Below are 25,718 nucleotides of genomic sequence, written 5' to 3'. Positions count from 1 at the left end.
GGTCAGCTGCGCCGGAAGGACCTTAATTAGTGAAACAAAACCGGTTATTAAGTTCCCAGCGCGGAATTTTGAAAAAAATCTGTTGACGTGCCTGCTTATCGGCGACTAGCCGTCCGAAATGCATAGGCGAGTACAGAGGAGAGGCGGCCAGGTGTCACGGGAAGCCAGCTGCCGGGCTGGGGAGGGGCCATTACTGGGCAGCCTAATCCCCAGTAAACGCTGGAAATTATACTCGCTCGTCTGCTAGCTGCACCCCCACTCGTTGCGCAAGAACGCGCTCGTGGCTGCGTCCAGCGCGGGTACGGCACACCAGGCGGCAGAGTACGCACCTTTCTCTGCCGCCACTCACACAATCATCCAATGGTTCTGCGCGTGTGCAGCTCTTCCCTACAGAAAGTTTCTGATCACCATATTCCGCCTACGTTGTAGCCGCGAACGGTTCCTACTGCTACAACCGACTGATTCACCCCTATGTGATTGTGGCGCGGAGGAGGACTCCACCACACTACACTACACTACTGGCCATCAACATTGCTACACCAAGAAGAAATGCATATGATATACTGGTATTCATTGGACAAATATATCATACTAGAACTGACATGTGATTACGTTTCCACGCAATTTGGGTCCATAGATCCTGAGAAATCTGTACCCAGAACAACCACCTCTGGCTGTAATAACGGCCTTGATACGCCTGGGCATTGAGTCAAACAGAGCTTGGCGTGTACAGGTACAGCTGCCCATGCAGCTTCAACACCATACCACAGTTCATCAAGAGTAGTGACTGGCGTATTGTGACGAGCCAGTTGCTCTGCCACAATTGACCAGACGTTTTCAATTGGTGAGAGATCTGGAGAATGTGCTGGCCAGGACAGCAGTCGAACATTTTCTGTATCCAGAAAGGCCCGTACAGGACCTGCAACACGCGGTCGTGCATTATCCTGCTGAAATGTAGGGTTTCGCAGGGATCGAATTAAGGGTAGAGTCACGAGTCGTAACGCATCTGAAATGTAACGTCCACTGTTCAAAGTGCCGTCAATGCGAACAAGAGGTGACCGAGACGTGTAACCAATGGCACCCCATACCACCACGCCGGGTGATACGCCAGTATGGCGATGGCCAATACACGCTTCCAATGTGCGTTCACCGCGATGTCACCGAACACGGATGCGACCATCATGATGCTGTAAACAGAACCTGGATTCATCCGAAAAAAAATTACGTTTTGCCATTCGTGCACCCAGGTTCGTCGTTGAGTACACCATCGCAGGCGCTCCTGTCTGTGATGTAGCGTCAAGGGTAACCGCAGTCATGGTCTCCGAGCTGATAGTCCATGCTGCTGCAAACGCGTCGTCGAACTGTTCGTGCAGATGGTTGTCTTGCAAACGTCCCCATCTGTTGACTCAGTGATCGAGACGTGGCTGCACGATCCGTTACAGCCACGCGGATAAGATGCCTGTCACCTCGACTGCTAGTGATACGAGGCCGTTGGGATCCAGCACGGCATTCCGTATTACCCTCTTAAACCCACCCAGTCCACATTCTGCTGACCTTTATCAAAGTCGGAAACGTGATGGTACGCATTTCTTCTCCTTACACGAGGCATCACAACGTTTCACCAGGCAACACCGGTCAACTGCTGTTTGTGTATGAGAAATCGGTTGGAAACTTTCCTCATGTCAGCACGTTGTAGCTGTCGTCACCGGCGCCAACCTTGTGTGAATGCTCTGAAAAGCTAATCATTTGCATATCACAGCATCTTCTTCCTGTCGGTTAAATTTCCCGTCTGTAGCACGTCATCTTCGTGGTGTAGCAATTTTAATGTCCAGTAGTGTATTTTCTGCTGCCCGTTGTGGTACCAAGCGGCAATTAATTTAGTATAGTGGTTAGTGCTACGTAGGCGACTTCACACTAGAATGGTGACACTACATAGAGTGAATAATAGTGCCACTGTATGAACAGGCTGTTTCACAATTCCCGTTAAAGGCTTCTAGGATGTAGAGCGAACGTAGCAGATAAATTTTTGAAAGTAACCAGTGTCAAGAAATGTACCGTTTGGATGTAAAAGAAGACTGAAGATAGGGTCGCTTTCAATTCTCCCGCTTCACGGTACACACACAGCGGAGACAATTAGTTCTTACCTGTGTGCCTTAGGTTAGCCCAACGCAAGGGCAATGTTTCGAGAAGTCGTCATCGTGTTCTCTTCTAAGTGACGAAGGACGTTCTCTTCAAAGTCCATAGAGCAACCCTTCTGTAGTTGCGAACGTACCAGTTTCTCGCAGCCGTTGTTGTAGTCGGACGAAAATATTGTGTGATGTCACAATTACGCTGCCGTGTTCCCACTTTGTGCCCACCATGAGGCGGGAGATTTGAAACTGATCCGGTGCTCCAACATACTTTAACCCAAACAGTACATTTCTGGACATGGAATCCGTATCAAAATTTATCTACTCAATGGGAATTGGCGAAGGTCCTGTATATAACATTTTAGCGGCGGGAGATTTGAAACTGATCCGGTGCTCCAACATATTTTAACCCAAACAGTACATTTCTGGACATGGAATCCGTATCAAAATTTATCTACTCAATGGGAATTGGCGAACGTCCTGTATATAACATTTTAGCGGCTGAACACATTGTAATTTAATTAACATGTTTACGAAAAGTTTCGTAGATGTTAGCTCAGTCTACAGGCCCTGTCGAGATCATCGATTCGGACCGACCGCCCGCCGGGTCCTCCTCTGCCAGTAGCGTCACTGGATCTCGGCTGTTCTCAGCTTTCGTTACCTGGAGTCGCGACTACTCGGTCGAGTAGCTCCTCAATTGGCATCACGAGGCCGAGTGCAACCTTTTCGAGTCCAGCCACTACTGACCACTCAGACATGGAGCCAGAAATTAATATGGTAACAGTCAATACCAATGTTCTATCATATGCTTGGAATGCGATTCATTCGTGTATGTATGGTTGATATGTCTTATGTACTAAAATAAATCTTATTATAATTTCTATCAGGTGATGCATTGGAAGCACTTGGATCGGCGACCATCCGGTCTGCCGAGTGCTGTTGGCAAGCGGGGTGCACTCAGCGCTTGTGAGGCAAATTGAGGAGCTACTTGATTGAGAAGAAGCGGCTCCGGTCACGTAAACTGACGTACGGCCGGGAGAGCTGTGTGTGAGCACATGCCCCTCTATTTCCGCATCCAGTGACGCCTGTGGCCTGAGGATGACACGGCGATCGGTCGGTAGCGTTGGGCTTTCATGGCCTGTTCGGGAGGAGTTCAGTATCGGAAGCTGGCTAAGTGCGTCATGACCGAAGGCACTAAATTGAAAAACGAGTTCTTTCCTCTTCTATACAGAGCGGCGAAAAACAATCGGCGCGGGGTAGGGGGCGTTGATTAGAACAAAATTTTCCAAATAATCGTAGGTCGGAAATGCTTCGCTACAGAAATGTTACTGCAAAACGACAATTAGCGACGAGCACGGAGGAATCTGTGCATTTAAACTAAATAGCACCTACTGATACCTACTATGTCAAGAGTGCAGTTACTAATTAAATTAGGTGAAAACAATGGTAGCAGTCGAACAGTCGAAGCTGCTCATTCCTGGTTACATTATACGCAAAATACTGAGAAAGTTTGACTATTAATCATGTACGCTTGAAGTACTGTAATGCTATTATTTTGTTGAGGCAATAATAGCTACAGCAAAAATAGCACTGCATTAAGTTACTAGCTACTTATTATTTTAAACATAGCTGCGTAACAGCAACAGTTCCACGTAATTAGATTTAAAAATAGCCGACCCGTTGCAAAGGATAAAGTAATCTTTACCTAGGTTTCGATAAGTTTAAACCTATCTTCTTCAGAAGTCGGCACTATTATATTAGGATGGAGTAATACGTCGTTGCCATTTTTACAAACGTCTCCGTAGCTCCATTAGTCAAAATCAGATATTGCCCTTATCGAAACCTAGGTAAAGATTACTTTATCCTTTGCAACGGGTCGGCTGTTTTTAAATCTAATTACTAGCTACTGCTACTGAAACGTGGAATGTTGTCAATAATGAAATCTAAAGACCACGTATTTTATCTCCTGCTAACATACAGGTAACATTAATGAACTAAGACAATGGTGAGAAGAAAACAGAAATTAAATTTTAAACACTATTTTTTTCTCAGATCACATTTGTTTTACAGAAAAAAGCGAAATGTTGCCTCCAACATCGCTGCGAAGTTACCACTGAAGAAAAACAACAACCAGAGCATATCGTAAGAGCAGCAGCTTAGTCGGACAGATCGGCACTACTAGACACACTCGAACACACGTTCGTTTACCGGGCAACTTCCGCCAGCTCGTCGGTCATTGGAAGTCGTGCACCTCCGACTTACAATTACTGGGAAAATTTCGTTCAGTGCGACATAACACCTTTCTACTCTGACTACGTCAGTTCTTTTTCTCCGCATTGTATACTTCTGTTAGTTTCTATTTCCTTTCTTTGTCTTTCCACCTTCTCTTCAATATATTTAGACAGCTTTGCATCAAAATATAACAATTACTGGATAGTTGGCTCTGAGCACTATGGGACTTAACTTCTGAGGTCATCAGTCCCCTAGAACTTAGAACTACTTAAACCTAAGGACATCACACACATCCATGCCCGAGGCAGGATTCGAACCTGCGACCGTAGCAGTCGCGCGGTTCGGGACTGAGCGCCTGAACCGCTAGACCACCGCGGCCGGCTACTGGATAGTTACTATGCCTTGTTTCGTGTCCGGGGTGCTGTACGTCCCCACCGTTCTCCCCAAAATCTATGCAGATGTCATTATCGACGCTTCATTTGCAGTGAAAAATCCGTAATACCTTCCACTGATCTAGTTCAGCCCGTTTACTGCTTCTATTTCATCTCTTCTACTTTCCTTTTTCATGAACATCGGGCTGCTCCACTCTGTCGTTGCGATTTTGCCATGGGCCGGCCCCTGCTCGTTAAAAACTAACACTTTCCTTTTATAGGCCAACGATGTCGAGTCGTAATTCCTGGCAACTATATTTCAGTTAAAATAGCCGCGTAGAGGGCACTTTCTCTCGTAACAATGGAACTTTCAGCAAATTTTGTTGGTAATTAACGGTAAGACCATACGCAGAAAACGTTTACCCTTGATCCGTCGACACAGATATTAAAGTATCGGAGATGAGTTGCGTTCCGTTAGTGTTTCGTGAGGCTCTAGGGAGCGGCTTCGAGTGACGTCGCTGAAACTGTACAATATTTTGGCAAACTTCACACTTGAAGACGGCGATCCAGGTTCTCTGTCGAGCTACTGCCAGATACCGGCAACACCCTCCAAGTCAGCAAGAAATATGGGTCCTTGCCATTACAACAAAATCACGATGACGAAACCTAGCTCCACTGCTTTGCCAAATTCTGTGCGCTATTCGCCATCCACAAAATGACAGATGTCATGGCCTTACTGGATTATCCATCTCCTCAGTTTTCCTACCAAATTTACATTGACAATTTTCCAAAGGTCATTCTTTTCATTTCGTGTCTTCAGCGTGATGGAACTACGATTGTATTGCTATAGGAAATACACTCAGTCAAAATATGTGTGCTTCCTGCACAGGTTGCACTTCTGAAACAGGTTATTTCCTTGAGTCGCCTCCCTGATCCGCTTATTATTTCAGTGTATTACATTTCGACGAGTAAAAAAAATTAGGAACGTTTTCCCAACGAAGTTTAATACCGGTTTTACGTGTGTAGCATGCAGAAGAGCCGAATATTCCCGTTCGCTTTAGCTGTGAAGACAGAAATTGCTCATTACTGGCAGACGCTGAGGCAGCTCGGCCACGTAAGCGAGATACTCTTGTGATTTTTTAGTCGGTTGCGACGTATTATTAGGTGATCACCAGGTGATCTGTTTAAAAAGTAAGCAAAAGAGGGATGGTAAAAGCAAGGAAACTAAACCATCCAATCAGGCTAATTCCTAAAGGCAACTACACGGGCTTGAATACGTTACATTGTAACTCGCAACATATAACGTACTTGAGTAAGTACAAGGTACAACGCAATATATTAAATATCATGTTGTTGTGTTTAGACGTTTGATTTTGTCACTTGATTTCACAGCATTTTACTATCGCTCTTTCTTTCTTGCTTTTTAAACAAATTAGCTGGTGATGACTTGCTAAAACTTCAAAGCGGTTATCATACCACAATAAGACCCGAGATGGAAAAATATATTAATTCGTTTACGTGGTTGTTCCGCTAATGCAGTATGCCTAGGCTGTGCCAATTATTATAGCTCTTTTCTAATAGTTTCCAATTCTTCTGTACCTTTAAGGCCACAATTACAAGTTATTTTGCCAGTGGCATACATAATTGCATCGATGTTTCGAAGTGGCAATAATCTTCATGTCATGTTCCTTTTTATCGCCCATTTGAAACTGTATTACTTTTGATATGGATTTGTACAGGTTAGCTTGCTTTTATACCTTTCTATGCCTTAACAACATACAAATAGAAAAAACCACTAATAGCCTCATAAAAAATATAAAAAATAGTAACTCTGAACGCAAATTTTTTGGACTACATTGCAGATGACATACTCTCAAGCCACGATAAGATATAAAAGAAAGTTGAACTCATACAAATTGATCTCCACAATTATTGTAGTTTCAAGTGAGCAATCAGAAGAAAACAAAAATAGGCAGATGTTATAGTTTTTACGCCTAAAATAGAAAACAGCCATGAAAAATGTATATTTTTTACAGAAATAAAACGCGGATCCACAGAAGCTGACACACAGGTAGAAACATGTGTGGATAAATATAAAATACAAATACATTGTGTTTTGCAGAAGGCGGAGTTTAAAAACAGTACTGTATCATTCTGTAATAATTATATGCTCACGGTAGGAACTGTTGGTACAGAAACAGTGCCTTCAAAGCGTTGAGGATTCTAGTAGATCACGTAGAAGCACAGTTATTCTTTTAGGATTCGCAGAAAATAGTTAAGCTGTGGCATGACATGATTGAATACTTCTCTCGAATCAACATTTTTAAGGTCATGGCAATATACTTTCTGCGCATAAAACTTCAAACTGAAAACGTACTTTGCTGCCTTCAGTCGCGATACGAGATTACTGCAGGCATCGTCGTCGCGTAGGGATAATTAGAGTAACTCGCGTGTTCTGTTGCAGCGAGTAATATATTTTATCTCGTTTACGACCAGCAGAGGGTAATAAACGTGTATTTCACTACGCTGCGGGGCCAACAGTGCAAGTTTAGGACAATGACGCTGCGGCCACATAAATGTCTTGGATATTCTTGCGCTGCCCTGTGTAGCCCCCGCACTATGAACGTTAAACGTTTGGTGGCGTCGAGCAAAACTTGCGTTTCCTCTGCAGTATGTCCCTACAAAATGGGCAAAACAGTTTCTATGTTGTTGTTGTTGTGGTCTTCAGTCCTGAGACTGGTTTGATGCAGCTCTCCATGCTACTCTATCCTGTGCAAGCTTTTTCATCTCCCAGTACCTACTGCAACCTACATCCTTCTGAATCAGCTTAGTGTATTCATCTCTTGGTCTCCCTCTACGATTTTTACCCTCCACGCTGCCCTCCAATACTAAATTGGTGATCCCTTGATGCCTCAGAACATGTCCTACCAACCGATCCCTTCTTCTGGTCAAATTGTGCCACAAACTTCTCTTCTCCCCAATCCTATTCAATACTTCCTCATTAGTTATGTGATCTACCCATCTAATCTTCAGCATTCTTCTGTAGCACCACATTTCGAAAGCTTCTATTCTCTTCTTGTCCAAACTATTTATCGTCCATGTTTCACTTCCATACATGGCTACACTCCATACGAATACTTTCAGAAACGACTTCCTGACACTTAAATCTATACTCGATGTTAACAAATTTCTCTTCTTCAGAAACGCTTTCCTTGCCATTGCCAGCCTACATTTTACATCCTCTCTACTTCGACCATCATCAGTTATTTTGCTCCCCAAATAGCAAAACTCCTTTACTACTTTAAGTGCCTCATTTCCTAATCTAATTCCCTCAGCATCACCCGATTTAAGTTGACTACATTCCATTATCCTCGTTTTGCTTTTGTTGATGTTCATCTTATATCCTCCTTTCAAGACACTGTCCATTCCATTCAACTGCTCTTCCAAGTCCTTTGCTGTCTCTGACAGAATTACAATGTCATCGGCGAACCTCAAAGTTTTTATTTCTTCTCCATGAATTTTAATACTTACCCCGAATTTTTGTTTTGTTTCCTTTACTGCTTGCTCAATATACAGATTGAACAACATCGGGGAGAGTTTCTATAAGTTTATTAAAAAAAAGTGTTTCACTTAAATATGCCGAACGGAAGTGTCTCATTATTTAAACTGGGGAAAAATCTTTTACTTGGGTTCAAGCGACAGTATTTAGGAATCTCGCAGTGATTTCATCCAACTTTGAAAGAATGTGCAAACTAATTCCATTGTGGGGTAAAACACCGTCTCTTTGTATTTGAAGCTAGCTGTTTCGAGGATCAGTTGGCACAAAAAAAATTAAGTTAATGAGAAATATTCGAACTTGCCTAAACTTGTTAGGCCGCTCTCTGAAGATAGGTTTGGCAGTGAAACTAGTTATGGATAAGTGGAACGCTTGTGTCACTTATTTATGACTTGTACCAGTAATGGATTCTTATTGTTATTTTTCATTTGTTTGGCCCATCGTAGAAAATCAAATGGTTCAAATGGCTCTGAGCACTACGGGACTTAACATCTATGGTCCTCAGTCCCCTAGAACTTAGAACTACTTAAACCTAACTAACCTAAGAACATCACACAACATCCAGTCATCACGAGGCAGAGAAAAATCCCTGACCCCGCTGGGAATCGAACCCGGGAAGCCGGGCGCGGGAAGCGAGAACGCTACCGCACGACCATGAGCTGCAGACTCCCCTCGTGGATCACTTGAAATATCTTTTTTCTTTCTCTCTTTCGAATAGTTTTTCACTATTTCTCTACACAGTTCTCTTCCTTCTTCAGTTAATACTGCGTTCATCTTTTCCTTTGCTTTCTCCCGGAACCCCTTGAAATTTTTTACTTTTGCTCTCAACTTTTCTCTTTCTCGTATTTCTTGCTCCATTATTTCCATTTCCCTTAGGTCTGCTTTAACAGCTTTGAACCACGTCATTGACGTGTTTGGGTCTGTCAAAAAAATTAAAAATTCTTTTTCGTATTTTTTCATCAAGTTTTTGTAGAAGCCCATGGAATAAAACTCTTTCTCATTGCGTCTAATATTCCTCCAAAAAATTCTTTATTACTTTTGAATTTTCATTTGCCATTGTCATATTTTTGTTCCAAGATTTTCCCTTCCTTCTTTTATATTTCATCCTATTGTGTGGATGTATTTAACGGACGACATCCTTAAGCATAAAGGCATTCTCTTCTAACAACGGAGTTGTGGTGTCGGAATTTTGCATTTAAGGCTAAAGAATTCTTTTTATAGAACTACTTCCATTTTCCTTGCCCTCGTCAAGTTATCCTGTTTTTCCATGTAATACGTTTAGATTATTTCACCTAGATACTTAAATTTTTTAGCCTTTTTAGTTGTTATTATTGTTGTACTATATACTTATTTATTCTTTTGCTTATACTAAACAGATTGGGGCCTTCAGGCCATCTGTTACATACGAGCAGGGTCTGTACATATCAGAAACCACTATAGAGCCTTTTCTAGCCAAGCTTCTAATTTTTAATAGCTGACATTAAGGTTAAAAACAAGAGGGTTAATGACGGTGGAAAAGGTTGTAATGATAGTAACTGTTAAGAAAGGGTAAGTAGAATGTTTCAATCGCGTAGACAAGGGAGGAGGAAGAAGTGACGGAGGGTGGGGGCTGGGGGAGGAGGGTGTTGACGATGTTGGCAGGAAATTGTTGGAAAGGAGTGTAATTTCTCCGATTTCTTGGCGAAAATCGTTCCAGCGTAGTGTTCCCGATTCAGAGATAAATTTTAAGAATAAGGCAGTGATATGTTAGACAGAGAGGTTCTTGCTGTGTTGAGAACGAGTATTTCTACCATGCTATTCAGATAGGAGTTTGAAAGTTGGTTACATTTATATACAGGGTTTTCGGAAATTCCCCATTGCAAACTTCTAGGACTTGTTGAAGAGAATGAGTACATAAGATTTTGAATAGGAACCCATGTCCGGAAACGTACCGTTTCTACTGAGATGAGTGGTGAATTCTTTTTCGGTTTTGGAATAATGTAAACACGTAATGTTTGACTGTTAATACAAAATAGTCCTTAAGTGATGTTTCCTTTCGAATTATTACCTAATAATTGTACTGCGTTTCGCCTTATTCAATTCCCCAAGCAGAAATGGATGCGTCAAACATCTGAATTGAAACCGTTATTGAACGGGAACGGTTCGTTTCCGGGCATTGGTTCATAAAAATAAAAATTATGTACTCTCTCCCATTTACAAGTCCTAAGAGTCATAGATTGCTTTTACTGCATGCGTGGAAAGAGTGGTGAACGGGAAAGAGACAGTAGGCAGAGTTTGAGCATGCGCGAGGTGGCAACTGCGGCGGTACTGACCTTTGTGGGCACCGATGAAGCTGTGGAAGGTGTTGAAGCGCGTCGAGGTGCTGGTTGCCTGCGAGTAGATGGCAGCACTCGCCTCGGACGCGCCCGGAAACAGCGAATACAGCCCGCTGCTCACTCCGTAGCGGCCGAAACCTGAACCAACGACCAAAACAAGCGGCGCGTTAACAGGTGGCCGGCCAGCAAACTGCACCTCGTATTAAGACGTGGCGGGCTACCGAAGACCTGTTGCTCGTTGCATCTCACCCACCCCCCTCGCCCCCCTCTGTCTCCTACTCTCTCTCACTCTATCTACATCTCCGTTTCCTTCACTCTCAATGGATTTAAAGCGCAGCAGCTACTTGTGCCATTGACACACGTCCACCGTCGTCAGTGGAGCACTATCTTAGAAATAATGCTAACGCAAGTGTATTCATGTAACTGTTATAAAAATGCGTCTTTGTGGTTGGAATGTTAGTGACATATCGTTTTGGCGAGTTCTTAATCTATCAAAGTTACATATCGTTTTGGCGAGTTCTTACTCTACCAAAGTTACCTCCACCTCAGCTTAATGCTGTAGGAAGATTTTTCATTCACAGTTGCCCTTTCCTGCATCACTGGGAAAGTAATGGGCGTGAACTAATGACGTTACTATAGAAGTAGCTACCAAGTTCGTATTTTTATTATTTTGACGAAATGAGTGTAAAAGATTCTGTGGGTCAAATGGCTCTGAGCACTACGGGACTTAACATCTGAGGTCATCAGTCCCCTAGAACTTAGAACTACTTAAACCTAACTAACCTAAGGACATCACACACATCCATGCCCGAGGCAGGATTCGAACCTGCGAGTGCGCCCTAAAACACTAATCATCATCATCATCATCATCATCGAACCTGCGACCGTAGCGGTCGCGCGGTTCCAGACCGAATCGCCTAGAACCGTTCGGCCACAACGGCCGGCTAAAAGACTCTGTAAGCAATACAATATTGGAAGGAAAGGAGATTAAAGCAGAGTGAGAAAAATGCCCTTGCGTAACCAGCAATTTGGGAGCTTCTACAGTAATCTACGTCTTCTGGTCCATGTTCTTACCAAGAGACATTTTTCCTGCTTACACTTCGGACCGAAACAAATCGACTCGTGGGAAGTATGTAGAGAAAATAAGTTAGTCTGTATCCTACGTTGAGCAAGTTGTTCTCTTCATGATTGTTTTCATAGGGAACAACACGTTATTCACCTCCGGTTGTTAGAAACTTTCCAGCGCGGTGAATTAATCTGCCTGGGGAACTTTTTGCGTGCACGATTATGTAAGCATCAAATGCCTTCTTTTCTGTGTCTGTTTGAGTATACACTGCACGTTCGTCACCATAATTTAATCTGTCCTGGTGTGTAAAGTACCGATGGTGGTAAACTGCTCTGAACAGATGCTATAAAACACTGTTTCGCCAAATCTGTTATTTTATTGTTATCTTGAGTGCGAAGACTGATCTGATGTAGGTCTCCATGATAATTTGTACTGTGCAAGCCTCGTCACCTTTGCATAACTGCTACAACCTACATCTAACTGAATCTGCTTGCTGCATTCAACCCTTGGCCTCCCTACACAATTTTTACCCGCAAAATTCCTTCCATTACCAAACTGACGACTCGTAGATGTCTGAAGATATGTACTGTCAACTGATACCTTCTTTTGTCAGAATCTACAGAAAGCATGATCCACTCACACATGCTCCTGATGTTTCTGAAACAAGACACGTATGGCTGCGACGAACAATTTAAACTACCCAGAGGATGAGATTTAAAGCGATGTTAGCTCAGGGAGAAATGCGGTGAGTCTATAGACTATGAAAAACTAGAGAGAGGTAAAAAGGAATGAAGATTAGGTCACACAGCGTAACTTTCATGGCCGGTACTGACATCACCTAAAATTTCCGAGCTATGGCGTCATCAGAGATGGAGCACAAACTTTAATTGGGAAAGAACCATGCCAGCATTTGCCGTAATTGGTTTTGGGAAACCACGGAAAACTTAAATCTACATAGCCGGGCGGAGTTTGAACCGTCGTCCTCCCCAGTGTCGTACAACTGTGCCAGAGAGAGGTACTTCAGTCTAGAAGTTCTGAGCTGGGTCTTTCGACCTTTCTGTGACGGCCCAATCGGCAAAGAGTGATCCGTCGTTCGAACCTCAATCCAGGCACCCAATTATATCAGACAGTTTTAAGTACAAAAAATCCCTCGCTAAAGACCATTCTGGAATAGTGGTATACTTCATCTGGCTGCAGTACTTCCAAAATGGCCTGGTTGCTTTTTTAGCGACAAGCGCCAGATACGTGAAAGGTGAGCAGCTACTTTTTAACGTGCACAGACCCCGAATCCCGTTAGCCCCCCACAAAACTACGAAGCTGCATCGTCATTGACGTTAGCGCAGTTTGTCACGAAGTCTGCATCGTGAGGGAATTTAGCGATTAACTGTCCCCCGCTAGCTGCCGCACCTTGCAGCAGTGTTATTTGCCCACCTGTTCCATTCATGGATGCTACATGAAAAAAACTGCTGATCGAGGTGGCGCGATGGTCGAAGCACTGGACTTGTTTGATGAGGTGAGGATTTTAACGTGCGCCCACGTGTTCTGGTGTAGTTAAGGCCGGTATTACACTATCAAATTTCTTTGTCAAAGATGTGATCCAATATTCCGTCCAATATATTTGACAAAGATCTTTGACGTAGCGCTACAAGGGGTATTACACTGTCATCAAATTTTTCGTCAAAGTTCAAGATGGCTGACAACAACTTGTTATTAACCGCAGCAGTTCTACGTACACCAATTGCATTGTGTGCACATGCGGAAAAGAAGTGGGGGGAGAAAATGGAACCATACATACGAGGTTGACAGTCTTGAAAGTCTGGGATTACAACTTGATAATAAATTCAGTTGGGAGGAGCACACCACAGAACTGCAGAAAGGCCTTAACAAATCTGTATTTGCAATTCGAGTGTTAGCAGACATAGGCAACGTAAAAATAAAAAAGCTTGCATACTTTCATTCCATAATGCCATATGGGATAATATTTTGGGGTAAATCTTGAAGTCAAACAAAAGTTTTCAAGGTCCAAAAGCGTGTAATACGTATTATTTGTGCAGTAAATTCACGGACCTCCTGCAGAAACCTCTTCAAATAACTGGGAATACTAACTACTGCCTCTCAGTATATTTACTTCTTAATGAAATTTGTCGTAAATAATATATCTCTTTTTCCTACAAACAACTCAGTTCATACATACAATACCAGGAACAAAAATGATCTGCACAAGGACTTAAAAGCACTTACTTTAGTTCAAAAAGGGGTCCACTACTCAGGAACACTCATCTTCAATAATTTGCCAGGAAACATAAAAAATTTAGTTAGAAATATAGATCAGTTTAAAAGGAGCCTGAAAGACTTACTACTGGCCAACTCCTTCTACTCCATTGGCGAAATTTTTAATAGAAACAAATGATGTATTGTATTTATTCATACTATTAGTATTGTTATTTCAGCTTAGAAAAATCGACATGTTCCACATCCACGAGGATCTCCTCAGCACGGATATATGGAACGAAAAACTAATCTAATCTGGGTGAAGCCGTGGGTTTTACGACGACACGATAAAAGCTTTCAACAAAACTTGTTACTTGAGCTTACAGTGGAAGACGTCAAATCGTACATAAATTACTTAAGAATGGATGAGCATACATTTCTGTATGTGCTCAATGAAGTGTATCCTCATATCACAAAGCACAATATTCACTTAAGAACTGCTACATCTTCAGAAGACAGGCTCACTATAACACTCCGATTCCTTGCTACAGAAGAGGGTTATGTTAGGTTAGGTTAGGTCAGGTCAGCTTAGGTCTCCAATCTTCTTAATCTATTTTTGTATTCAGGGTGGCTCACGTTGTAAAGCGCCTTATCAGCTTCAGACATCTCTATTAATTTTGTAGTTGTCGGCACATACCAATTGTATTTACCGGCAATGGTTATAAAAACACTACAGACGACAGAACGCTGCAGCGATGCTAGCGCTCCATGTGGTAACATGTCACATTGCAGTGAACAGAAGACAAGCGGTTTCTTTGATCAAATATACAGTGAGGCCCTAGATTTGATCAAATATTGGACGACATTTGACAAAGTCCCTATTACACTATCAAATATCTTTGACAAAGATATTGGACAAAGAAATTTGATAGTGTAATACCGGCCTACGATACGTACGGAAAGACTGGAATTATTTCTCTCCCTCTCACCACCCCTCACCATTGCATGGTTTAGATTTCGCGTAGTTTTTCCAAATCATTAACACGAAGAGTATGTTGATTCCTTCCAAAAGCCCACGACCATCTTTACCAACAGCACTGCATCTGTAATTGACATGACGCTGCATGCTGTCAACATTTTTCTTTATTCTTTTCAAGAAAATTACCCCCTTTACGTTTCCATGTGTGACCGTCTTTCCGTAAGGACTGTGTTGAATACCTCTACAGCGCTCCTTTTCACCAGAAACAATACAAATAGCACTGCACTTGGTTGAGAGTTCACATCCTGTTCCGTCACATCGTACGTTTACCATACAGTCGAGCTTTGAGGAAAAATCTCACCTGTGTCTTGCTTATGACTGTATTCGTACCTATTCGGTACTGTACAAAAGGATTGCTGTAATTTTCCATGGAAGATGTACGGGAAACTTTGGAAGGAGGACGACGTATGTCATGAGAAAGGCGGTTGGGCAAGTTAACAAAATCATTATTTTCTTTGAGAAATACGCACGAAACGATTCTACTTCCTCGTCCCCATATTTCACGCAAGGGCCACAAGACAAATTAGGACATGTTCAGGGGCAATCAGAGCAAAGCGTTATTTTTCTTGCATTGTGGTCGCGAGAGGGAGTGGCAAATAACAGTACGAAGTATTCTTCGCCGTCAACTGAAGAATGGTTTGAGAAGTATTGATTTAGATGTAGATAAGCTACAACCAGTCAGAACTACAGTACATCTGAACGTTGCAGAGTGGTGATTCGACGCATAGAACTATGCTCTTTGCCAGTAACAATACTTCATTTGCATTTTTATTGATCGGCCTTCTGTATATGAAATGAACGAAATTAGACAGGAAATAATAGAAAAGTGCAGGCTTCAAATGCGTTTGTACTAACTAGGACAATATTTCATGCTGAAGTCGGCGGTAGCTCGTAACCGCGCACTAGCAATCATCCCTCAAACGGCTCTTTTTGCGGAGAAAAGCTTATTGGAATATTCCCCCTTGTGTTATCGAACATTTTCATCCGTGACACTTGCCTCTATTAATTATGAAATTATGATACACCCCATGTAATTCAACATCCACCACACTGTTACATGGGGCTTACATTTCGCCTTGGATTCGAAAGCAAGAGGCACTTTCACACCTGCACGTAGGCTTACCGTATGAGAAACTTAGCTTTGTGCACTAATGTTATCAGTTTATTACTGCCACCTCCATAAAAATCTAACTTTTTGTCACCCACACTTTTAACGTGTCGCATTTTAATATTATTAACACTAATATACATAATTTGTTTTAATATTACAGTGATAAATTGTTTAATTATAGTAAATATATCACTCACTCAACTCATTGGTCATACCGGACTCGAGAGTCCATTACCGCAGCAACGTATTTTCGCAATCTGTCCCTGGCCTGGGCTATTTCTTTCCATTCACCTTCAGTACCTAGGCTCCTCAAATCAGCCTTCACATTGTCCTCCCATCTACGCCTCGGTCTCCCCAGAGGACGTTTTCCTTCTAGGTGCCCTACCAGTACTCTGCGCGCTGCCCTGCCCTCATCCATTCGAGCTACGTGACCCGCCCATCGCAGCCTACGTGATTTAATAATACTGATTATGTCAGGGCTTGAATAGAGTTCGTGAACCTCTTCGTTATGCAGTTTTCGCCACTCTCCGCTAATGTCATCCCTTTTTGCTCCGAAAATTTTCCTCAAAATTTTATTTCCAAATACTCGAAGCGGCTTTTCATTTTGCACAGTGAGAGAACAAGTCTCACACCCATCCAGCATAACTGGTAGAATAATAGTTTTGTATATTCTAATCTTTAAATTCCTAGACAATATCCGCGATCAAAGTAATCTATTCAGTGAGAAGTAACACGCATTTCCCGCCCGTAGTCTCTTCTTCAGTTCGGATTCAATCTCATTTTTCGAAGTGATGTCCACGCCTAGATACTTAAATGTGTACACTTTTTCAAACTGCATGTCTCCAACTCTTAACATTTCCTGATCTACTGCTGTTGGCATTCTATTAGTAACCAGGTATTTAGTTTTGTCTTCGCTTATCCTTAGACCTACATCTTCACTAGCCTTGATTAACGCGTTCGCATTTGCTGTTACAGATTCTGTCCTATCGCTAATGATGTTTAGATCATCTGCATACCCTAATATCTTAATATTTCCATTTAACTCCACCCTCTCTGAATTATCTGCTGCCATTCGTACAACATATTTACAATATATTCTATACGAAACTTGTATTATTATTATTATTGTTATTATTATTATTCATGTTTTGGCCCTACTGGACTATGCGATGTACACCAAGGGGCATTTCCAGAGTTTTGGTTTAGTTTTTCTTTCTACTCATAATACTTTTATTTTCTCAGAACGGGCTCTCTTACGTTCGTCAGGCCAAATTGTTCCTGTCTTCTTTGGGTTTTCGGCCCGTCCGAATGACGAGTTACGAATTTTCTGCCTAAAATTTTCAACTTGTAATATAATGAGTAAAGTAAAGCAGTCATCAATCCGAAGGTTGTTTTGAACAACACTGTGCTTTGCTAGGCAAGATCCTGCAGGAGATGCTGTGCCGATGCCTTCCTCCGAACTTCTGAACTGACTGACCCAGCCAGTTATAGTCGGACCTACACTTCAACCTGGGTTCCGAGCCACGGTGCAACTCGGCATTTTTCACATCAACAAACGTTGCCAGAGGTGAAAGAAGTGATAAGTGACAAATAAAAATGTCAGGTTTGACCGGGGATTGAATACGAGACCTTTTGCAGTCTGTCACTTTAACACTGTTAATATAATAATTATTATTATTACTCGTGTACACCGGTGCTTAGTGCATAACTTTAGAAAAATTTCAAAGAAATTACCGTTCAGAGCAATACAGTATTTGGAAAGTATTCGTCTAAAAATTTGAGAAGTACATTTGTCACGCATTTGATTTAATAACTATAACAGCAACGAACACCAACAATTTTGTCAACGTAATAATTTATGCATCATAAACCCGTAGTGTGCGCACACCATTACCAGCATTTCGCCGACCGCGGTGGCCACGCGGTTCTAGGCGCTGCAGTCCGGAACCGCGCGACTGCTACGGTCGCAGGTTCGAATCCTGCCTCGGGCATGGATGTGTGTGATGTCCTTAGGTTAGTTAGGTTTAAGTAGTTCTAAGTTCTAGGGGACTGATGACCTCAGATGTTAAGTCCCATACTGCTCAGAGCCATTTTTTGAACGGAAATGCCTCGAGAACCCAAATGGCAAAACGACGTTCTTTTTCCAAACACTATTGAGAAAATGTAAAGGGCCGGCTTTTGAAAACTGACTGCAGGACGATTCTATTGCCGCAGACTACGAGGATAAAATAAAAGAAATTAGGGCTAGTACGGAGGCATATAGACAGTTTTTTTCTCTCGTTCCATATGCGAATGAAACAGAGTGTGAAATGATTAGTAGTGGCACAAACTTTCCTCCGCCATGCACCATGCGATGGCTTGCGAGGCATGTGTGTAAGTGTTTTTGCCTACGTTTGGTAGTCAGTGTTCCTGTAATTTTTTTCTTATTATTGAGTACTTCCCTTTCTGCCCTGGCTTTCTCTACTGCTTGTGGTTTGGCTGTTATCTCTGGAGATTGTCACCCTCGCGCAGAGATGGAAATGTGCAGAGATGGAAAGTGTTGACATTTCTGTGGAGCATAAAACACTTCAGGCAGTTTTTTGCTTTCGCATTTGTTGGTTTCACCAACTCACAAACAGACCAACGAAGGCAGCTCACATACAGAACGTCATCTTCCAACCTAACCTAGACTTTGGGCTTAGCTACAGATCACTTTGTCACCACAACCACGTTTTTTGCTTTCATATTGATCGGCTTCACCAACTTAAGAACCAAACTGTTACATTCCGGCCTAACCTACACTTTGTCCGAAGAAGGGCACACACCAACCTGATACTAGTAAAGGCAAAACAAACTATCGTAAACGTATGTTGAAACTAATTGCTAATAACGCATGTGGCAGGGTACAGTACGCTGGACAGGAAACAAATTCTTATGTGTGCCTGTACGCTACCTGCGAAAAGCCGCTTATCCCAGCAACAGCCCCAGGCTTCGCAGAAGTATCCACACGCGTTCCGACCCCTTTCTACCTGTGGACTCAAGGACCGTGTGAGAGTTGTTGACAGCCCTTTTCCTGTCAAGAATGTTCTCCGCAGGAGGGCACGCTGAAAGCGCATCCATGTGGGCAAGCCCTCACACAAGCAACTCAAAAGTATTCCGTGTTAAATATAGCTCGTAAACTTTAGAGTGACTTGGCATTACTTTTCTTACTGTTTTATTTTCCGACAACTGAGAAATTTCCAAACTGATACATGCAAAAATTCTGACGCTTTTGTTCGTGAAGAACGCAACCAGCCACAGAGACTTGTAAAAAGCTTTACTTTTTCCCCATTACGTGTTTCGAGTTACGATGCTCATCTTCAGATGCCGAACTTTTCCAATTACAGTTATGTATTCGTCACCTGCATACCGTCCGCCCCTGTCCCACACAACAATATTTGGATATTTGACGTCACTTTATATGTTATGTAGATATAATGCTCCTGCATTTGAGAAGATATAAAATGAAATAGTTGCGTACACTTACATTCGTTCCAGTGGAAGGCATTTCGTCTTGCTTTGGTCTTTATGCCATTTCAGGACGATGCCACACATGGGTAATCGGTTTGCTCGTCTTCTATACTGACTGACTCCTGCTGTTCGACATCACAATGTGTTCAAGATAATTCTTCATTCCACAGTTTGTAGCCTCGTAAGTAATCCTGTTCTTACAGGTTCTACGTTCTGCTCCGAGTAAGGCTTTTGGGCAAATCACTGTCTGGTAACGTCTAAAGTTTGCAGTGGCCGAAAGATCCTCCTTATTGTAGATGCTCATAGTTATTCATCATCATCATCATCAATTTTCTGCTCTATTAGCAGATCCTTTGCGTCTCCATTTCATGCAATTATTGCTTCCATTGCCGCTGTATGTGCTGCCGTCCATCACATCATCCAAGACCTTTTCCTCTCTCGCCTCTGCTTTCCTTCAACATATCCTTCGAAGACTGTTTTTGTACGCTCCTCCTCAATATATGTCCCAACTAGCTTCGTTTCCTTGTATTTGTACATTAACTGTCTTTGCTCTCCCACTCTTCTCAGTTCTCTTCATTTTTCATTCTGTCCATCCAACTTTATTCTTTCCATCCTCCGCCACGTCCACGTTTCAAAAGCCTCCATCCTTGCTCTATCTTTCTTCCCCAGTCTCTACATTTCCGTACCATATAGGAAGACTCTTCATAGAAAACATTTTATTGGCCTTTTCCTCAAATCTTCGTCCACATTGGTGCAAAAAATCCTCCTCTTCTTCTGAAATGTCTCTTTCGCCATTGGTATTCTGGTTTTCATTTCTGCCCTACTCTTCCAGTCGGTTTCTATCCTGCTTCCGAGGTATGTAAAGCTTTGCACTTGTTCTAACACTTTTCCATTCAGCGTTATTTATTCCTTTTTTTTCTCCCAGTGCCATTACATTTGTATGCCAAATTTATCTTGTCTCTTTATGCTCCCATTGCTTCTTTTTCTCTCTAACCGTATCTTTAGGTATTCAAATTTCTCCACCTTCTGTATTTTACTTCCTTCTATTGCCATCCACCTAGGAGCGGTCTTGATGTTCGTCGTATTCTGTAACTTCTCGATAACCTGTAGTATTGACCTAGCCGCTTGTCTCTGTAGTTGTGTGGTTTGATTAGCCACCTCTTATAATGATTACTACAATATCACAGTATCATCTGCAACGTCATGTACGTACCTCTTCAAGGAGCTAGAGATTTTAACTGCGCCGTCACAATACATATTTTCATTACTGAAATTCGTTGTAAATAACCCATCACGATTTGACAAGAAGAGTGAAGTACATACATATAAAACTAGAGGGAAAAATGACCTTTACTATCCATTGTTAATGCTGTCAGTAGGTCAGAGAATGGTTCAATATGATTGTTTGCCCAATAACATAAAATGTCTGAAAGGTGGCGGAGCAAGTTTTAAATCTAATTTAAAATCATTTCTCTTGGACAACTCCTTCTATTCCATTGAACAATTTCTACTAAAAAACAGGTAACTAGTAAAAAAAGCCGTTTTTAAATGTGGTAGAATGAGTAGGAATAAAATAATGTGTTCACTAATTTTAGCACTAATCATGCATGTATAGCCTGTAAACAGACTCGTTCTACATCATTTCGATAAACAAAATCGTTCAAATGCTCTATGAAACATTAACTAGCTAACTAACAAAAAAATCTATCTGTGTTCCTTTGCATACCAGGCGTATTCCGGCCACTCCTTGCATTTCTTATCGTCATTCGCTAACCAGCTTATCGATGACGCGGTTTTAAAGAGCAAGGGAAAGAACCCATCTAGGTTGCATACTATTTTATTAAAATACTTTTTTTGGGTTCTCGATCCCGTTGCTCCTCACACCGTTTCAATATCCGCCTGAGAGCAACACCAAATATAGCAGATTTAAAACCTTCGTTTCGTGATCCTGGATTCGATACGGCCGTTGGTCCTTTGCTTGTACATCGCACGTTTACTTATTGGGATGGTACAGTGTGCATTGGGTCTGTCCCGCCGTCGCGGTCCAGCGGAGGTACATGTTTAACAGCTAATTAGATGAAGAACGCGTTCTTGGGGCAGAGTTCCGCCGGGGCGGACGAAGATGGAGTGGCGCAGCGAGCTCGTAAACACGCTGTGAAAGGCGAAGGGCGAGGGAACCGGGAGGAAATGAGAAAGCACCGCCGGCGGAGGAGGAGGAAGCGCAGGAGGGAGAGGAACGAGGTTAGGCGAAAGAGGAGAAGGGGGGGGGGTTAGCGACTCCGCGGGGGACCTCCCTGCGGGAGAAAGAGATTGAAGGCAAGCCGGGAGGCGGCGGCAAAAAAAGGATAGGAAAAGCTCCTGCGGAAGAAGAAAAAGGCGCAGCGACCTGGCCGCCGCGGGCCCGGGATAGGGCGACCAGAAATGTGTATCCTTAGCGCGCAGATAACAGCCATCGCCGTGGCGCTACCGCGTATGATGTCTCTACGGCAGGCGCGTGGCCCGTATTGCGTGCAGCCGGGCACCCACCGCCCGGCCAGTACTGTTTTCTAGCACTCCCCCCCCCAATGCTCTCTCTCTCTCTCTCCCGTTAATTACTCCTCCTTCTGGTGTCTTTAATTACATTTTAATGGCCTATTCAGCGGGTGGAATCCGTTGTCGTGTAATGATAGTTGCTGAGGCACCTGAAATGCACGTGCCCTATTCAGTGCTGCGACGTCAGTCCTAGGCGTACACGGGACACAATTACCGGCCCCGGAGCTTCCACCTTTCTTTTGTGGGATGTTGCGTGCACGTTACCGTGGTGTGTGTGTGTGCGTGTAGATTAATGGCGTGCCACAAATCCTGCTGTTTGATGTTACATTGACGAAGATATAGTCGGCGCGGAAGTAACGAGCGCTTCTTACTGTTGCTGGCTTCGAGACGGTAAAATACTCGCAAATATTTGGCGGTTTACACTGCGTTAAGCTGCACAGAAGTGTGTTACCTCGTGAAACATAAATCAGTTGTATTACACACTTCGCACATACAGAGTGAAGTCTTCAGCAGCCCGCTCTAACGTTCCTGTACAATTGTGTCAGCATCATTCGCTGTTTTCGGTATACGACGCCATTAATATGTTCGCATTTCGTAGTCAAAGGCCAGTTTCAAAACTTGTCCCGTTGACGATGTGGTCGTTCGAGAATTCTTGTCCCGAATGCTCTGGGTAGGTGATAGCCCCGGCATCCGATGCCAGCGTAATATACTGCGTGAATTCGAACTCCACCGACATAATTTTGGGGGATGTTCAGGGATATTTTCTGACTCTTTTAGTGTAAGGGAAACGTAGTACAAAGTAAATCTCGTTTAATTTTGTAGTCCCATTCTTCTTTATATCTGCATTGCACTGACAATATCTGCGCAACGGTGCAAATGTTAACCGTACATAGTACGTGTATGTTTGGAAAAACAGTTGTTCCATTCACGCTGCAGTTATGCACAGTGACGCTCACTTCACTTCGTCCCTCAAGCTTGCATTTAGAACTACTCGGTTCTGTCTCGGGATTGTGCCTCCGGCAGTGTCAGTTTTACGTTAATAGTGATAAGCAGCAGTATGGATGGGTTTACGTATGAAGAGTTGGCCGATATACGTCTCGTGTGTGGGTTCACAGAATGCAATGAGGGCGGTACAACAGCGATACGCTGCGACAGAAACAACATCGTGGTACTTTTTCAACTGTACATAAGCGCCTACGGAAAACACAACTTTACCGTTTTAGAGTGGAAGATTCTGTCATATGACAGGCTTTTTCAGTGTTGTGAAGGGATTTACACAGAAAGAAAGGTGACTTCGGTAACAAACACAATAAATCATAATTACAATGTTCCTCTGTAACGAGTCTCCGGAAACCATTGGTTCCTTATACCAAAATACTCAGAAAAAAATTTTCTGAACAGCTTCCGAAAGTTTTCGATAGAGTTACAGTTCATGCTGAATAAAAGCCCTGCCGACATAGATGAAGGAAGAAAGAAATATTAGGGTTTAACGTCCCGTCGACACCGGGGTAATTAGAGACGGAGCACACATTCGGTTTACTCATGGAGGGGAAGATAATCGGCCATGCCCTTTCAAAGGAACCATCTCGACATTTGCCTGGAGCGATTTAGGGAAATCAAGGCGTGTCTAGAATCTGGATGGTCGGACGCAGATTTTAACCGTCGTCCTCCCGAATGTGAGTACAATGAGCTAATCTCTGCATCACCTCATTCGGGCGACACAAATGAATTTGTAAACGACTAGAAGTTGTGAAAATGCATTATCATTGGAAATATACAGTGAGTTTGAAATCCTGTAATGGCGAGACGGCATTCGGCGGAAGAAAAACGTTGTACAACGTTTCTTTGAAATGTTGTAGATACTTCTCCTATGCGATTCGTCACTAAATTGAATTCGCCGGTAGATCTGTTACCCGCGGCAGATATCGGTGATCAATAAAGCGTGAAAGCGACGTATAAAAGAAGGGAGATTTATATTTAATATCCCGTCGAAGAGCAGGTCGTCAAAGATGGAGCATAAGCCCGGACTGAACGACGATAAAGAAAGAAACCGGCAATGTTCTTTTCAAAGAAAACTTCTTGAGATTCGTTTCCATCCAGGAAAGTTTTCTTTGGGTGTTATTTATGTGTAAACAGGCACTTGTAGGACGACACAATGCCGAAGATGACTTTGTAGAGAATTTTTTTTGTACTTATCGGTCTGTCTTGTTCTCCAGATGATTATCGTTTTTTAGTGAAGCACTACATGGCGACTATTCGGCGTCTTGCGTTTCAGTTTCACTGCCTTTTATTCAAGATGCTTCTCATTTGATCTCACGAGAATGCACAGACTCCTTTACCGAGCTCCATCTCGCCCCTTCCTTTGTTATGGGCATCGGGATCAAATCCATAACGTCCATAACTCATGTCGATAACAACAGATTTTGCGCACTTTAGCCCCTCCTGATTTTATACGAGGACTATTTGGAAAATAAAGTCCGATCGGGCACAAAATGGAAATCTTTGGGAAAATCCGACGAACGTTTGCACATATGTGTTGGCAGTGTCTAGTATGCTCATTGATTGTGTCACGTCGCTCTTTTCACTTCTGAGCGCACAGTGAGCACGTAAAATGCCTAAAACAATAGTGTCTCGCTCCAAGTATGGGTGCCTGCTGTGAGATTTCGCCTGATTTCTTGCAGAGCACATAACTGTAATTCCTTTCCTTCTTCAGGATAATTCTCGGCACCACAGTGCAGGGGCAACGAAATTTCTTCTGCAGTGTTTTCAATGGGAAATCTTTGATCGCCCACCATACAAGCCGAACGTGACTCCATCTGGCTGTCGACAGCTCTTCTCACATGAAGCGCAACTACGAAGGCAACAGTTTGTCACGGACAACGAGCTGCAGACCAGCGTAGATCACTGGCGGAAAGCACACCTTCTGTGAGGAGGGTATTGGAAAGCTGGTACAACGCTTCGACAAATGCCGAAGTCGGAGAAGGCGACTATGTAGAGAAGTAGCTGGAAAGTGTAGAGAACTGTCGCATTTTTATTTTATTTTTTTTTTTATTTTCAGAGTGTTTTCCATTCCGCTACCAATCGGACCTCACTTTCCGAGCAGCCCTATTAAACGTCTCGTGGAATAGAGCTCTCCTTTTTTTTTCGATGTACAGTGGCTCTTGCACGGAGGTGATTGCACAATTCTGTGTGTCCATCCATCGTAGGGATGAATCTGTTTGGATTTGTATAAGATACCAGAATTATTCTGTTGTACCTTTGTACCTGCATGGTACGTATACAATTAAAATCTCTGTAAGATAAACTGCATTGATACATACTGCAGAATGTTACCTCTTGCAAACATGTCCCACAACGTATTACAGAAGAGAGATTTAAATAAATAGCGAAGCCTTTATTACATTCCATTACACCGAAACGTCACAGAGGGATTCGTAATGAACGTGTCTTCTGATGCCAGAACAGAAACGGCGGATGGCAAGAAAGGCACAGTAGCCAAGCGAGGCTACGCGAAGTATGCGGCTGTGCGACCCTTATTCCAATCACGGTTCTAGAACACGTCAGAGGATCGGCGAAACTGCTATTGGCTATTTAAACGGGGGAAGAATAATGTTGGTGGTAGGCGCTGCATTATTCAGGCGGATCTTTCTGCGCCCTTTTTCCACGA

General features: G+C 42.9%; 1 protein-coding gene across 1 annotated transcript in view; it reads right to left on the bottom strand.

Moving 5' to 3' along the window:
• LOC124775164 overlaps nt 1-24,457 on the bottom strand; it is a 232,351-nt gene extending 207,894 nt beyond the window's left edge. Inside the window, exons 1-2 of the mRNA XM_047250002.1 lie at nt 24,391-24,457; nt 10,601-10,741 (exon numbers count right to left, since the gene is read on the bottom strand). Coding sequence (XP_047105958.1) covers nt 10,601-10,741; nt 24,391-24,457 — 208 coding nt within the window. The remainder of the gene's footprint in view (nt 1-10,600; nt 10,742-24,390) is intronic.
• Nucleotides 24,458-25,718: the final 1,261 nt, after the last annotated feature.

The sequence above is a fragment of the Schistocerca piceifrons genome, chromosome 2, assembly GCF_021461385.2.
Source record: "Schistocerca piceifrons isolate TAMUIC-IGC-003096 chromosome 2, iqSchPice1.1, whole genome shotgun sequence".
NCBI lineage: Eukaryota > Metazoa > Arthropoda > Insecta > Orthoptera > Acrididae > Schistocerca > Schistocerca piceifrons.
Note: the sequence above shows the minus strand (reverse complement) of the source record. Positions and strands in the feature narration are given on the sequence as shown.